Source organism: Paracoccidioides lutzii (assembly GCF_000150705.2).
Source record: "Paracoccidioides lutzii Pb01 unplaced genomic scaffold supercont2.5, whole genome shotgun sequence".
In the NCBI taxonomy this organism is placed as follows: domain Eukaryota; kingdom Fungi; phylum Ascomycota; class Eurotiomycetes; order Onygenales; family Ajellomycetaceae; genus Paracoccidioides; species Paracoccidioides lutzii.
In genome coordinates, this window is record NW_015440951.1 from 333,378 (window position 1) to 349,296 (window position 15,919).

Consider the following 15,919-nt stretch of genomic DNA (forward strand, 5'->3'; position numbering starts at 1 on the left):
CATACAAATTGCATGGCGATCTGCGACCCTCACTTGGAGCTGCGAAAGTAGTCGGAGACCTATTTTCCCACAATGCCAGTCCCTCTCCTGGCTCACGGAGTGGTGGACGGTATCTCGACTATCCCGTATGCGGTCCCGATATTGAAGACTTCCCCATGGATTGTCCTCGTCGCCCTGTTGAAACGCTACTTTGGAGGCGCGAGAAATACTTCAGACCGCCGGATGTACTCGAAAGTGGTCATGATAACTGTATGTCCGATCCATTTACTCTTGAAACCAACCGCATTACATACCGTCTAACGCTTCCAATGTAGGGTGGAACATCAGGAATTGGAGCTTCTATTGCGCAGAGGCTAGCTTCCCAGGGCGCCCAAATCATCCTCCTCACACAGCACGCACCATCTGACCCTTTCCTCATCGACTACGTCGAAGATCTCCGGAATTCTACCGGAAACCAGCTTGTCTATGCCGAACAAGTTGACCTCTCATCCTTATATTCCGTTCGAACCTTCGCTACAAAATGGGTTGACAATGCCCCGCCCCGGCGACTGGACATGATCATTCTCTGCGCCAACATCATGAAGCCATCTCGCGCGAAACCACGCACGACCATAGACTCCTTAGATGAGGAGTGGCAGGTCAACTACCTTGCCAACTACCACTTGCTCAGCATCCTAAGTCCCGCACTACGTGCCCAACCGGCGGATCGAGATGTCAGAGTTATCTTCGGCACCTGCTCGAGTTACATCGGTGCGACATTGGACTTCAAGCATCTGGAAGACAGCACGATGCGCCCCGCTGCAGCCAAACCTTTTTCTTCATCCAAGCCGGCAACAAATAGGAGTTCAAACTCAACGACAAAACCCTCCAAGTCTCCGAACAAAAACACTGCTCACAGCACTCAAGCTGCGCAGAGCAGCATGTACGCAACGTCCAAACTTGCTCTGATGATCTTTGCCAAATCCTTTCAATCCCACCTCTCCGCCTACCAGCGACCCGACAAGCAACCCTGCAACACCCGCGTTCTCGTCGTCGACCCAGGCTTTTCACGCACCCCGGGAACACGGCGCTGGCTAACCGCCGGCTCACTGTTCGGCCTCATCATCTACCTAATCACATGGCCCATATGGTGGCTTGTCCTGAAATCCCCCCAGCAAGGAGCGCAGAGCTTCCTGACGGCGGCGATGGAGGCGGTATACGGAGCACCCGCAGCGAACATTGGCGGAGTCAGAGTTGGCGCCGGCATCGCGGGCGGGATGCTGATTAAGGAGTGCAGGGAGCGGGATGTGCTGCGCAAGGAAATCGTGGATGAGCACGTCGGGAAACAGCTGTGGGAGTTTAGTTCATGGCAGATCGAGCTGAGGGAGAAAGAAGGCGCGGTGAGGCGTGCGCTCGAGAAGAAGAAGCGGGAGGTGGAACGGAAGAAAGAGGGCGCCGCTGGTTCTACTGCTGCTGCTGCTACTGCTATTACTTCTACTACTTCTGCTACTTCTGCTGCTGCTGCTGGAGTCAATGGTGGCGATGACGGTGATACTGACTCAAGTCAGAGGCAAGGGAGTGGGCAGCAGAAGCCCGGGTCAAGGCCGAGCAGAATGGCGAAAACAGATACATAGTGGGGGGGGGGGGGGCGTTGGTTCACTTTGGGGATGTTATGGGGCAGTCCAATGGCAACGGAGTTTTGATATAACGGACATACAGGGCCTTGGTATTTTTTTTTTTTTTTTTTTTTTTTTTTTGGGGGGGGGGGGGGGGGGGAGGGATTAGGGTGCTATTTACACCACATTGCATTCCCATTTTATACCGATTTTTCTTTGTGTAGAATTACGATTTTGTTTTTTGATATGCGGGTATCTAGATAGTCCCCTTTCATCAATCCATGGTTGGAAAGATGCCCATCCGTCACATTAATTATGTCTTACTTTTCTAGAGCTGAGTCGTAGAATGTACTGACAAGATGAAGAGGACATATTTTGTGGAAATCTTCACACATCCATCAGCCTTCCATTTCATTCATTACCACCTCTTGTCCCTTGACCAACCTATATCCATCTAAACCTCCCAAAACGCAAATGTATCAAAATCCACGACACCCCATGTCCCGCATGGTATTCTGCCTTCTCCACCTACACAGAACAAATGAACCAAACGCAGGCTTCTATAACACGGATGAAAAAGAAAGAAAAAATATAAATAAAAATCTATTTATTCCCGCTCTTCAACTTCTCCAACAACTCCTGCGGTGGCTGCTGCCTATAGCCCTGTGGATTATTCTTCGTCCACTGCCACAGATGTTCACAGGCCTCCTCCAGCGTCCTGGTTGTCTTCCAGCCAAGCTCATGGTTCGCCCGGCTTGGATTGCTAGTGAGATCGAGCACGTCACCCGCACGGCGACCGACGACTTCGTACGGAAGATCACGGCCCACGGCGGCACGGAAGGCTTTGATCATGTGAAAGACAGTGCTGCCTTTGCCGGTGCCGAGGTTCCAGGCGCGCACGCCTGGGTGGTTGGCGCGCAGATAGTTGAGTGCCTGGAGGTGGCCGGCGGCTAGGTCGAGGATGTGGATGTAATCGCGGATTGCGGTGCCGTCGTGGGAGGCGTAGTCTATAGGTATATTAAATGTGTGTTAGTTGGGTTGATTGCGTTGCGGGGTGTTTAGTGTTGCCAGTGGTGAGGAGAGAAGACTGACCGTCTCCGTAAACGAGGAGTTTCTCTCTCTTCCCTGTAGCTACCTGCGCAAGGAGGGGGAGCAGGTTATACGGGACACCCTGCGGATCCTCCCCCATAATTCCGCTTGGATGCGCTCCCGATGGATTAAAGTATCTCAACAAGGCGCCATTCCACTTCTCTGCTTCCTCTGGTTTGCCAGCCTTGATGGCGTTGTTTCTCTCTGCATTGATCATGTCCGTGATTGCAGTTTCCACAGCGACCTTGGTGTTTCCATACGGGTTTGTTGGGCCCAGAGGGCACTCTTCCGGAATGGGTATCATGTTTGGGAATCGGGTAGCGTCCCCGTAGACGGTGGCGGAACTGGAAAAAACGATGTTGGTGACATTATGTCGCTTCATGGATCGGAGGAGGCATATCGATCCGCAAACGTTGACATGATAGTAGTCGAGCGGTTTCTCGCCAGATTCGCCAACGGCCTATTCAGAAACAGAAACATTAGCTCCGTAACTTCATTTGTAATGAAATGGGTTGGTGGGGGAAATTAATTAAACAAGACTATTGATGTATATTCCTGATATCCTGTTTACATACTTTGAGTGCGGCAAAGTGGATGACGCTGTCGATATCGGGATGTTGCTCGAAGATCCTATCAAAATCGGCCTCTTTTGTGACATCCGCCTTAGCAAATTCCGGACGTTTGCCACAGATCAATTCGATGCGATTAATGACCTCCTCTGACGAGTTATAAAGATTGTCTACGATAACGACTTTGTAGCCAGCTTCGAGAAGAGCCAAAGCGGTGAAGGAGCCAATGTAACCGGTTCCACTGCATTTTATCACGTTGTACAGGTCAGCAATTGAAACAGAAAAGGGAGGAAATTATCGAATGAGAGAAAAGACAGGATTTTCACCCGGTAACGAGGACACTGCCCACAGTCATGGTTTGGAAGCTGTCCTAGGTTGCGATTATGCAATTGCGGTGTCCCGAACCGAAGAATGTTGAGTTGATGACAGCAGCAGAAACAGCGAGAAAAAGATGAGGATGAGATATGGGATATTAGTATTTAAGCAATAATAAATGTTCTATTTCATGGTATGTATCCTTTTCGTTAATAAGAACTGGAGTATGTAGAAATCTAAAATTGTAAGCTAATAAATAGGAGAGATTAAATACTTTAAATAGTTAACCACCTTAACCAACGGGTTGTTAATTCTACGCATTTTAATACCCCGTCGCCGATGCTGGAGCTTCAACGGGGCGGGTTCAGCCTAAGCCCACTGAGATATTATGTTGGTCTCAATCAAACCGATCCAAATCTTTGTTTTGGCTCCTCAAAGACAATCCGTGGATACCTTGAGGACTGCCCTGGAGGAACAGTGGCTCTCAGGATATGCACTGTAGTTACGACCTCAATCCTGGTTTCGATTGCTTGGAATCTCTAGCCTGAAATTTCCAACTACGTATTCCCGTGCTGCTGTGAAACTTGGCATTGTAGCAAACTGCTTGGAGAAGTCTCCTTGTGATATACGAGAGATAAGAGCCGCAGGCGGATGCAACCACGGGTGCTGCGCCGTTGACCGCAAATGTCGGATACCTAGCCCAGTGTATTGCAATTGCCACCCACAAGTCTCGTCATTTGTAAGACGATGAGAGGTGCTGGCGGGGGCTCACCCAGTGGAAGACCCATTGGGATCCATCCTCCAGCTTCAAGGACCGAAATGAACCCAGCCGATATACATGGAGGAGAAGTTGACGGTGGAGGTTCGCGTTTTTTTCCCTGCCAACTTCCAGTGACTACGCATGAAGTTCTGCGCCAGAACTTAAAGGGCTGGTGGTCACGTGGTTGGGTTTTTTAACCGCATTAAAAGGGAAACGAACGACTCCTTTTCAGATTGAAGAGATGTCATGTTGTTATGTAGCACGCTAATTCCATAATAGTCAAGTTGTGAGTGGATAAGTGTGATACGTACGGCTAACTGTGCTTTCTTTGCTAAAGTTTCATTCCATCTTCTCTGGTTTGTTCTTTTCTCAGCCTCTTGATTTCCGCTTTTTGATATGCTCAGAGCGACGGATGGTGGGAAACCGCAGAGTTGGAGGAAATACGATACGCGGGCTCTCTCGCTGTCGTGAGATTCGACAATACAATGTCTGGGGAAATGGTGTTTGTATTTCAAGAATTAGCTCTTGAAAATAAAGACCTTGTTGCGCTCAGCAATCATCATTCCCATCCAGCTCTTGTCATTAATCATCCGGCTGGTGATTCTACCCGGCCATATCTATCGCAACGCAAGTGCTTGGTGGTAGATCATCTCTGTTTGCCGCGGCACACGCGCGGCACACTAAGCAATCAAACGGTCAAACAATACCCGCGCGTCAATTTCCTCATACATAGTTTCTAAGCTTCTGCACAGAGAGCCTAATAAGTCCACCAATATAAAATAAGATTTATCATCAGACAGTAACTAATTTCGTTTCCATGTGCTTTTACTAAAAATTAGTTTCCTGATACCTGGCGAATGCCTCTGCTGAAATAAAAAGTGTATTGCTTGGTGTTTTACTCGCATCCTACGTAGTTACGCTTACCCACTCGCTTCATTCCTGCATTTCCCAATCTATTCAATACTCATAACTGACCAGATAACTGGGAGGTGTAATCACTCCTCATTAATCACCACGTAGTTAACAAGCACCTATATAAAGATAATGGTAACCTATGAGATTGGTTGTCTGTCCATCAACCCTTTCATTCATTCTCTTTCGTAAAGGATAGGGTGTACATGGTCAAGCGCATCATTCAACAGAACACCTAGCAAAATAAATTCTAGTCCTTCTTACTTTTTCACACAGTCACATCGCGTGGTATTTGTATTTTAACATCGTCAGAAAAATGGAAATGGTAAGTGGGAACAAACGTCAAAAGAAAATGGGACGTGAACAATATTTTAGAACTGAAAGGAGAGGAAGAAAATGACTGAGTACGGACTAAACATGTAAAGTGTCAGAAACGAGAGCTTCTTTTTTGAGAAGGAGAACACATGGGATCAATGACAGCTCCAAGGTATTAAATAAAGGTAATAAAAAAATGGAGAAATAAAGAGCAACCAACGAGGAAAGCATAAAATAGAATGTGCTGGTATCTCTTCATATCAATGTTGTTGGACAATATCAATCCACAAAGCTAGAACAAAATTTTATGGCGCAAGTTGAAATCGATCAGAGGTTATTGGTTTCGTCCATCTATCCTGTACGTGAAGAAGGAGAAAACGTCCAATTCCTAGGATAAGGACTAGAAAAGATCGTAGCCATATGTATTCATGTTGAAGTAGATTGCTCAATCTCCGTCATGCGCTCGCATGATTCCTTATACCCCATTTCTTTCCATTTCTTTCCATTTGTTGTTTGGACGCCGAGTCACGGCAGGATCCGTCAGGGACCGCTTAAAAAACACATCAACGGATGCGTGGTTGTGAACTTGAATCTTCGGGACTGCTAAGCATCGCTGTAGCAGTACGAGGAAACAATTTCCGATCGTGAGTATCCGCAGCTGTTATTATCTTATCCCAAGAGTTCGACGTCAAGTCCGATAGCTCGCATGAACAGGTTGACGTTGCCCAGACGTTGACTAGCCATGTCCGCTGGCAGGGTTTTGCTCTGAGCAACGGTTTCCATAACTCGATCCCTGATGGTGAAACGAAGTAAGTAAATGATGCGAGGCCATAGTTAGTCGAAGAAATTAAAAAAGGTACTCACTTTACAGCAATCACCAACCGTTGCTGCTGTTCTGGGCTAGCGCCAATCCCTACAGCAGCGAGGAACTGCCATATGTACATATCATCGCCACTATTAATCGATCCGGGGAAAATATCACCAAATACGGGCTCGAGTCGATCAAACAAGTTGTTGTACAGCTCTGTCCATGGTTTCCATTCCCCATTGTCCACGGCGCCAGATACCTTAACCAATTCCGCGCGGCTGAGCAACATGGTCAAAACTCCAAGGCCGACTTTAGTCTTTGCCACTGTTTGGACATGGGTCTGCCCAATTACGACACCTAGCAGACCGGTGATGATATTAATCGGCGCTTCGTTAACATACCCAAGGAGACTGGGCATGACAGCGTGTGAAAACAGGTCAATTTCTTCTCGGACCGCCAAGGGTGGCTGAGTTTCTCCAGGGCGAAGTTGTGCTCGATGCACAACATCCAAAGAATCAAGATGAACAACGATCATGGTGAGGATGGTGACACGTTGTTCCTGATCGATATGGCGGAAAATACGGGGAATGGCCTTTTTGCCCTTGGGATAGGACAAGAACGCGATAAAGGGATGCGGGGTAGACGATCCAGGAACTATTGGCTCTAGAACCTTCATGTCTGACCAGAGCTTCTTGTTGAGGGCACGCATTTTTTGTCTCCATTCCATATGCCTCTCGACAGAGGTAGGGTCATTTTCATTTGGAGATAGGGGCATGTTCCGTTCGTAATCTTCCATCTGCATCAGGGTGCTATATACGCTTTCGATATTGTTCAATATAGACTTGCGGTCACTGGCACTCAGTGCCGTATGTCCCCCTCTTTTGTGATTGGAGACTTTCTGGCCGTCAGAGCTGTCAGGGCGCGTGATGTTCAACAGCGGCTTAGGTGTTTTGGCATTGCTAAACGATATTTTACCAAGGCTCCCTTCGATTATCAGTTGCTTGTTCTTTGGTCTCAGTTTTGCTGCTTCCACCGCCCGCTGCACCTGCTGTTGCATCCGCTGCATATGATTGTCTCCAGTATAAAATTGACGTCTGCCCAGTCCCCCTGCAGATCGTCCTCCGGTTTGAAATAGGTATGTTTGTGCAAAGTGACCCAACGGTTGACGAGGATGTTGCCTTGGAGCCCCACGGATCTGGCTGTAGACTTGGTAATAAAAGTCTTCTGCCAGTGATGCCTCGCCATCAGGCTCTGTCACGTTTCCTGTTGCGGCAACTAGCTGCTGTAATTGTATACGGGTAATGAAATTTTTATCTTGTGGAGTCATTAAACCGTTCCCTTTGGAAAGAAGGAATATCTTGTGATTCCGCTTGGCTCGTTTTGCATCCTCGATTAAATATGCCTGCTTCTGCTCTTCGGTCATATGGATATTAGGAGGCATTCCGGACGCCGGGGCTAATGAGGCAGGAGGACCCATAAGGGGTTGTGGTTTTGGGTGGTGAGCCTGGACTTGTCGCATTGAACGATGTAGAGGTGCATTAATGGGTGGTCGACTTGGTTGATGCATGGCTGGAAGGGGCATTCCAGGATGTGGGCCCATGTTCACCATAGGAGGGACAGTTTGCTGGCGTTGGAATGCCTGAGTCACAAGGGCATCCTGCCCTAGCTGAGCATATTGCTGCTGTTGGTCAAGTGGAGGAAACTCCTGAAGAGATATGGGAGGCACACTATCAGGAGGAGCATTTGGTCTTTCGTGGGGAGGCATGGACGGCATCGTAGACATGCTGAGAGGAACTGTCACCTGTGGAATGGCGCCTGGGAATCGAGGAGCGGTCGAATGTGGTGGAGGGGCAGAGGCCTGCTCAGTTGCTTGTGGTTTCTTGCTTTGTGCTCGCATTTGCGCCTCGACTTCCTCCAAACTCATTATCTTCTTCGCAGGTGCCGCAGCCTTGACAGTCTGGGCACCATCGTATGCCTTAGCCTTTTGCCCCACATTTGTCCCCCAAACAGCAGACTTTGCCTGGATCTCCGGAATATAACCTGGGTCCTGGTAGAGTTCGTAACCGGTCCTCTTCGGCTTGGCCGGAGCTGGTGCTTGAGATTTCGACTTCGACTCAGTGGGGGGATGTTTCAACTTATACAGCATCTGCTCTTCGTCGAGGACATTTGTCATTTGGGCGGTGTTCCCGTAGAAATCAAAATCTTTCCCCACAGGCTTGTCCTGGTCATCTCCTCCACCAAATGTGTCATCGTTAAAAGCATCTTGGTCCTCGTCCAACTGGTCACCCAGGCCATCGTACGTGTCTTCGAAATCAATTCTTCACGCAAAAATAAGTTAAACCACGCTATCCAAAGCTAAAGAAAAAGAGATGGGGGAGATGTACGCATCGTCATCTTCCTGCGCGGTGGCGCTGGCAACCTGCGCAAACGGATCAGGATTCTCGAAAATACCGCGCGCCTGCGGACCAGAACGGCGATCTCTTGGCAGAGTCGTATCAAAGCCAAAGAAAGACATGCTGTCTTAAAATCAAAGCCGGGTCACCAAGAGCAGTGAGTTGCTCTCTTGTTGTCGGCTTGGATGATTTCTATAAGGTTGGTTGTGTTTGATTTGCGAAGGTCCATTTCGACTTTCGGCAACAAAGTGCTAACCACCTGGTCCGTGCGTCGACCGCCTTCCGCCTTCACTTGAGCCTCACCAACTTCGCTCTTCTTTTCCTACATCCATCCCATTACTACCTGGGCATGTATGTGGGCGTGCAATAACGAGCCATGAAAGATAACTGGGAACTATTTGCTCCTTCTGGAGCCGCGTGAGAGTTGCCTAGCTTAACAATCAGGCAAACTTACTGAAACCGTCCCTCCACCGCAGACTGCCGCAGACTACGGAATTAGGATATCTCTGTCTTCTTCATTCTCCACAGATACGTTGTCAAGAACCAGAAGTAGATGACCTACAAACTCCGAAATCGCATTCTGGTGCTCCATCTCCTTGCGCCCAAATGTCTTTACCTACACCAGGTGTCCATATTCAGATTCCTCCAGCATTTTACAGCTTCATTTGGCAGCTATTTAAAGCACGTTCATTTTTGCATTTCTACGCATATGCTCCAGCTTCCATAATTTGGAACGCGTATCTCTTGTTATAAATATATATACTTCTCTGAACTTGGTGAAATTTATTGAGAGCATCACAAGAAGCCAGACTGTCTGGAAACAGCGAATCAGCCTGTTTCTGACAATATAATATGCCAGACATCACGAGCACAGTCACTTCTTCTGAACTCAAAGCAGCATTCAGTACACGCAAAGATAACCTCTGATGTGTTTCTGACCATGGCACCAACGATGCAGCCCTCACGTTCCTCTGGTAATTCACGTGGGCTGCAGGTAAAGCCGACGTGACTTTGAGTATTGTAAATGTAAGTCACTGCTGCTTCTTGGTCTTGCCATTCCAATTCCCAGCTGTACCGATCGTGATTGACGAAGATACTCTGCTCCTATATGACGTACACTTTAGCCTCGTGTTTGAGATTATGGATCAATGCGTTGATCGTCCCTTTCCCGAGGAAAGTATAGCCGTATTGGTCAGCGTCATTTAAAGGAAATGTCCCGGACCCAAATAATTCAAAGGTCTGCAACCATTTTCTCGGTCTTTGTTCAACTAGGCCTCAAGTGGTTTGGTGACGGTCACTTTAGAACTTGGATGGCTGTCATCCTGGCTCATTCTTTAGTGAAGAGCAACATTGGGACACAAAAACATTTCCAGTACTCAAGTCAACAAGACACCTTTGTGTGCAGTACTGACGGCCCTACTGCGATTCCAGCTGTCGTTTTGCCGGAGGCGGCCGTGGCGGAGATATAACTACTGCGTATCGTTTCCCCTCATGGATCCATGTGTTGCTGTTGCTGGGGTCATCCCCTTCAGAGCTATCCGAGGGTGAATCGTAGGTTGCGCCGTCGAGGTCCGCGCCGTCGAGGTCCGCACAGCAACCTTGCAGTCGACGCGGTCGTCGAGTTTTTTCCTGTTGGATGTTACTGGAAAGCGGGCTTGATGGGACGTAGCTTGAATCAGGTGGTGTTCGGCTCCCCTCCTCGGCCGGCAATTTCGCCAAGATGTACTCTACATCAAACAGCCCACGTGTGAAGAGCGAAAATTGCACAACTGCACAAGACCGCCACTCTTGGTCTCTTTTCTCTGCTTCATGACCCAAGGCCATGAAGTATACCGTGTGAACTGATGCTATTGCGGTGCTAGAACGGGGGATATGATTGCCATCCTGAGCTTCAGCATTTCGAATAGGTTCAGCAAGGTGGTAATATAGTGTAGTCGGATCATCTTCCTTGATACGAAGGAAAATAAAAGCCTGACCAGTCGTCAAATACCCGTTCTCGACCCCTTCCTTGATCATGTAGTCAAATATTTGTGTGATGGCAGCACCACTGATCTGCTTGGTGTCGTATATGAGTTTCTCCTCCTGGTCACTGGGGATTTCGTGAGCCTGCACAACCTCTTCCCAGAAGTTTGAGGGTTGTAGCCCGACTCGTAGATTTGCAGGCCGAAGTTTATGGCCAGCTTTGTTTTCGACCACGAAGAGTAGTGTCTCAAGCTCTTCGTTTGTTCGAAACACACATAATTGATCGGAACGGGGCCTCCAGGCCTTATGCTTCTACTGCACCGATTCCGATTCATCCTTGAAGGTGTTGGTATGGTTCTCAAACGATATGCCCGATCTCAGAAATGGGAGGTGAGTGCAGGTATTCAAGCTTCAGCAAAATTGTCGCACTATAGATATGAAATGCTCTTCGACAGCGTAACGTTCGTAGCTCATGAGATCGAGCTCACTGCCTAGTGATTGGCGGGAGACAAGGTCACCGACTGTTTTCACCCCTTCGAGGGATATGAATATTTCTGGCGGGGGTCCTTAGGTCGGATGAAAGAGAGAGGATACACGGTTGTTGAAGAGCTCATCGTGCTGAAGGGAAAAGTCCTTCCATTAGCGAAGTGTAGTGGGACAGCAGCGACCGGTTAGGGATGGGATTGAATCCTTTGTAGCTTTCTTGTTCCGCTGAATACTGAACGGTACGTTGACATATTCGTGGCACAACTGGAGAAAGGCCTCGGAAGGCCATCAGGTCAGTCCTGCTTTTGAGCTCTTGAACTCTGCCCTCTGATTGTTCGGCTCTCCTCTCCGCCTGTTCTATTCTGTTCTCTGCTTCTTTCAGCGGCCTCTAAAATTCCTGTTTCTAGGGACGTTGTGGGCTAAAATGCCTCAGGGTATCATGACCTGGAAGGGATCCTCTGCTTATCCACTGGGTTGCTTGGGGTCAAAAGCATTATTGACAGGATTCATATAAACTCCCCCCACCCTCAGCTGAGCTGAGCTGAGCTGAAAGTTGGTTGCAGCCTTGGAAAATTCTGTCTGACAAAACCGCTTATTTATTTTGTTAATGGGGCAAACTGAAATTTCCCAGCCTCAGAAATCAACATCAAAATTTTAAATATCAAAAAGGCCATGTATTCCACAACACCATAGTAATCCTTTTATATAGAATTCATCAAAAAGCATTATTATTCGAATGTTTTCACAATATTTGAATAGGTTTAAACGTTCTTATCTCTATATATTTAAATTCAATATAAACATATACCTGCTGATTCTCGTTAGTTAAAAACAGATAATATTTAAAATAATACGTCTACTATTTACCGTCAAGTTTTTAAATCATCTCAAGATGAACACTCCGTAGTTATATCAAACAATAATTGATGAATATAATAGAGTTTGTACATAACTATCTCCATCAACCGAGAGGTATCAGAAATAGCACATTCCTATTAAAAAAGCAGGTTATTTGCAATTCTTGTCGCTGTGCATCCTCACTTTCAAACCCGCAGCCCAAAAATAAAATGTATTTCACATATTGACAGATTCCAGCAATTTAATTAAATTCCCAGCACTTCTCTGCCAAAGCCGGGAGTGAGTAACGAGATCTCCTTGCCCATCCGACACAGTGCCTCTGTCCGCGGCCCAAGTAAGTCACGTCTCAAATGAAGCTCAAGTCGCATACGCATACTGCCAATTCATTATTCGCTTTTTTAAATCGTGCAGCTACATGTTCACAGAAACCCACAATCAATCCGCGACATGACCAGGGAACTTGGCGGTGGATCGAGACACCGTAATATGAGCTCGAGAATAAAGCTCACAGCGCGGAACACAGACTGGTCCGTGATTAAATATTTAGGTCGCAACGGCCACCTAAAATATTTGCTACACAACTCAAGTTCAAGCACTTGGCTATCTAGTGCTGGGTCTGGCTATCCAAGGCGGTGGTGCACAATTTGACAAGCTATATCAAAAGCGTGTAAGTAAAATAGAAAGAATATCTAATTAGAGAAATGAAAGCGCACATACGTGGGTAGTGTAACCTTTATCTTTTCCCGCCTGCTGAAAGAGTGCCCGTTGATCATCCAACTGGTTGATGTCGCAGTATATCATCTCTCTCAATTTCTTGGCCTTTTTGAGCCCTTTCAGGAATTCTTCTGCGTCTGGTCGTCACCAACACGAGATATAAGGAAGACGGCGCTGGCTGGGCTGAAGTGATGTTGATCCAAAATCTGCTTACATTTCAGGACTTCTTGCAAACACTTCTCGGGTTCGATGGTTGGCTAATGTTAACATTGGAATTTTCCATGACAGTCAGTAAGTCTCCCCATCCATGTCGAACATGAGAATTGGATATGTCAAAGAAAGTGTCCGCATACACATCCATCAGTGATGATTATTGCAAGTAGCGGTTTCGTATACTTTCTAGCCTTTATCTTGTCGACAATCAACGGTTTGATGATTTTGGATTGCAACATTGTCCCCAGTTGAGTCATTCCAGTATACTGAACACCATGTACCTTCTTCCTGATGTCGTTTTTATCCACCGACCCATCAAATTTGTCGTCGTTGTTTATAAAACGCAGAGATATTCCTTGAGGTTGGAGAAAGGTTGCGATATCGGCAACTCGTTGGCAAGTATCTTCCAGCACCGCAACACGATTTCCGGTTTGCATTGAACCACTATCGTCTGATCAAAACAATCAGAATATTTTTTTTTTAACAACCTATGGAACAGAAAAAAATAAGTTAACAGTACCACAAAATATCACAAAGTCATATAATGCCAGCGTCACCACTTTTGGTGTTAGCTTGGGTTCCAAGTCGAGCTCCGCTGTGAGCTGTTTCGCCCGAGCAGCCGCCTCCCGAACAGGATCTTCTACGAATGGATTTCCTGGTTGGTAGAAAGATGACAGATTTTTCTCAATGAAAGTCCAGATGTATTCGGAGTATTCTTTTTCAGACTCCGGAGGTTGATTATCAGGAGGGGCCAGGCGGGAGCTTTGATGGCTAAATTCCTTGAAAAATTGGTCAATGACACTATTCACAAGCTTTTTCAGAAAATCCTCCTCTTCCTTCTTATATCCTCTTCTTGAGCCCATTCTTGGGTGATGAAGAGAATTTCGAGAGCTAGAGAGATGCAAGATCGTTATCGCTGCTTTGATAGAGACGCTATGGTGGCATCGAACCGGCAAATGTTGATATTTATAAGAGCCATTTAGGTCTGTTCAATTGAGAGCGAAACATTCAATAACTTATCTATCATTCTAAATATTCCTTTTGTCGTTACCACCCGTGGATCGGGGCGATGTGACTGATGAGACCATCGTGGACTGACAACCTCGACGTCTCAATATTGTTCGGTTTGCTTTGCCCAGAACAGGCAACGAGGCTTTGCACAGCCAAATCCTCCGCTTCTTATGATATGCACCGTGTTGTTCTTGTAATGAAAATTTAAACTTGAGAGTGTGGGGTAGTTATATAGTTAGTTGTTTTAAAGCCGACGGAGCTATTTTGTCTGCCTTGCTCCGTACCACGTTATTTTATTGATCAACAAACTTGGAACCTTGACAGCCAAGAATATCTTCCCGCTCGTAATCGGACATTAAGTTACCTCTAGTATGGACATGATGCCAATAGATCTTGGTCGCATCCTGTCAGCAAGAGGACGGCAAGCATACAAAGAAAGAGGTTTCGATTGGACGATGACAAAATGCCTTCCCAACTGTTTGCCCCCTGGCTCGAGGCGCCGTTTTTTCGGGGCTTCCTGTGACGAACCTGTCTTCTCCAAAACCAAACCAAAGAAGGGTATCTGAGTGACGAATAGCAGATACCTATTGGAGTAGTGCTTGAAGGTTGCTTGCATTACATTGGGATCGGACCTGTCTTTGTTGGGTAGCTTTCTTGACTCTGCGAGAGACGACAGGTTCTCCTCAGCCTCCTGGACACCATTCATCACCACTCATTCAGTGTATAAATAAAGCCAATTTTCTTCTTGCAATAGGTACATATCAATTCTATCTGAATCTTCATCACTCGAATTTCCTTTTCTCTTTTTCATTTAGTTCTTTTCTTTTTGGAATAAACTTCTCAAATTTATATTCCGGTCGAAAGTATGTCTGGGCGTGCAATAATCAAGGAGGAGAAAGGGTGGTAACTGTTGGGGAGGGAGTAAACGAGGGTTTGAACAAAGCTTCGGATAGCTTCTTTACGGTTCTTAAAAATTCCCAAACCGACGGCGACCTCCGGGAACTTCTGGAGAGTCATCTGCTCCAAATCGTGGGAGACCGTTTGTCAAATCTCAACACACTAAACAAGAAACACAAAGACGCCATCGTCGCCGGAATTACTTATCGAATGCTCGTCCATATGGTTGTCACATTCCCGAAGGAACTGTTAAAAGACATCGATTGGTAAACCTGAGATACACCAGACAAAACAAAACGAGTTTCCCTTCTAGTCCATGTAAGTTAATCCACATCTCCCTAGACAGGCATATGACAAATGTTGACCCACAAATCGTAAAGTAAGTAACTTTCCCACCTGTTTGCGAGTGCATCAAGTGGTGGACGGGAGAGCCGCAGTGGAGCATTCAGCATGGCGGAGATATTCTGTCGAGACATCAGGAGAACTCTGTACTGAGTACCACATTATTATGTCTAACTAGCCTTTCCAATGGTTGGTTCGAATGTCCCAAGGCTTACTGGCGGGATGGCCATGCATCATCTGACCATTGAAAGCGAGAGTAAACGCGGATCAAGCGAGATTCTTCGAATTTGAACTCGAGTTCTCCCTTGAAAAGTACAATTCTTCTGATCATAGATGCGATGAATCTGACAAGTGCAATCGTGATTACGGTAGCCTCCTCCACATCGTAATAAACGGTCCCGCAACTTCCATTAAGGGCGATTAGCTAGGCTATTTAGCAGTCTAAAGGAACAGAGATTGCTACCTTCAAGGATTCCTGAGGTTTTCAACCTAATCATGCATGAGAAGCTGACTGCGCCTTGATGCCCAAGCGCAATGTAAGTATGTAAGGCTGTTTCGACTTACCTTCATCTAAAAATATGTGCCTTCATTCCGGAGGAACGAACTCTAGCATTACCATACTTGAGCAGAACCTGAGACACCATGAAGGAGGGCCATAAAAGTCCATCCTAGTCGCTGTT

The 15,919-nt window shown here is 46.8% G+C and overlaps 5 protein-coding genes across 5 annotated transcripts; 1 reads left to right on the top strand and 4 right to left on the bottom strand.

Moving 5' to 3' along the window:
* Positions 1–72: 72 nt before the first annotated feature.
* Positions 73–1,613, top strand: PAAG_02279 (oxidoreductase; the record flags this gene model as incomplete). The annotated part of the gene is made up of 2 exons (XM_015844591.1): positions 73–249; positions 315–1,613. The coding sequence occupies 2 exons, from the start codon at positions 73–75 to the stop codon at positions 1,611–1,613; spliced, it is 1,476 nt and encodes a 491-aa protein (XP_015701639.1).
* Positions 1,614–2,198: 585 nt separating this feature from the next.
* On the bottom strand, positions 2,199–3,608 carry PAAG_02280 (UDP-glucose 4-epimerase; the record flags this gene model as incomplete). The annotated part of the gene is made up of 4 exons (XM_002795528.2): positions 2,199–2,602; positions 2,688–3,144; positions 3,260–3,494; positions 3,580–3,608. The coding sequence occupies 4 exons, from the start codon at positions 3,606–3,608 to the stop codon at positions 2,199–2,201; spliced, it is 1,125 nt and encodes a 374-aa protein (XP_002795574.1).
* A 2,616-nt stretch (positions 3,609–6,224) lies between these two features.
* On the bottom strand, positions 6,225–8,878 carry PAAG_02282 (hypothetical protein; the record flags this gene model as incomplete). The annotated part of the gene is made up of 3 exons (XM_002795530.1): positions 6,225–6,348; positions 6,420–8,681; positions 8,748–8,878. The coding sequence occupies 3 exons, from the start codon at positions 8,876–8,878 to the stop codon at positions 6,225–6,227; spliced, it is 2,517 nt and encodes an 838-aa protein (XP_002795576.1).
* A 1,294-nt stretch (positions 8,879–10,172) lies between these two features.
* On the bottom strand, positions 10,173–11,493 carry PAAG_02283 (hypothetical protein; the record flags this gene model as incomplete). The annotated part of the gene is made up of 3 exons (XM_002795531.2): positions 10,173–11,030; positions 11,148–11,284; positions 11,448–11,493. 3 exons carry the CDS (start codon positions 11,491–11,493, stop codon positions 10,173–10,175), a joined length of 1,041 nt encoding a protein of 346 aa, XP_002795577.2.
* Positions 11,494–12,895: 1,402 nt separating this feature from the next.
* PAAG_02284 (hypothetical protein) lies at positions 12,896–13,852 on the bottom strand (the record flags this gene model as incomplete). Its single annotated transcript, XM_002795532.1, has 3 exons — positions 12,896–13,033; positions 13,130–13,440; positions 13,510–13,852. 3 exons carry the CDS (start codon positions 13,850–13,852, stop codon positions 12,896–12,898), a joined length of 792 nt encoding a protein of 263 aa, XP_002795578.1.
* Positions 13,853–15,919: the final 2,067 nt, after the last annotated feature.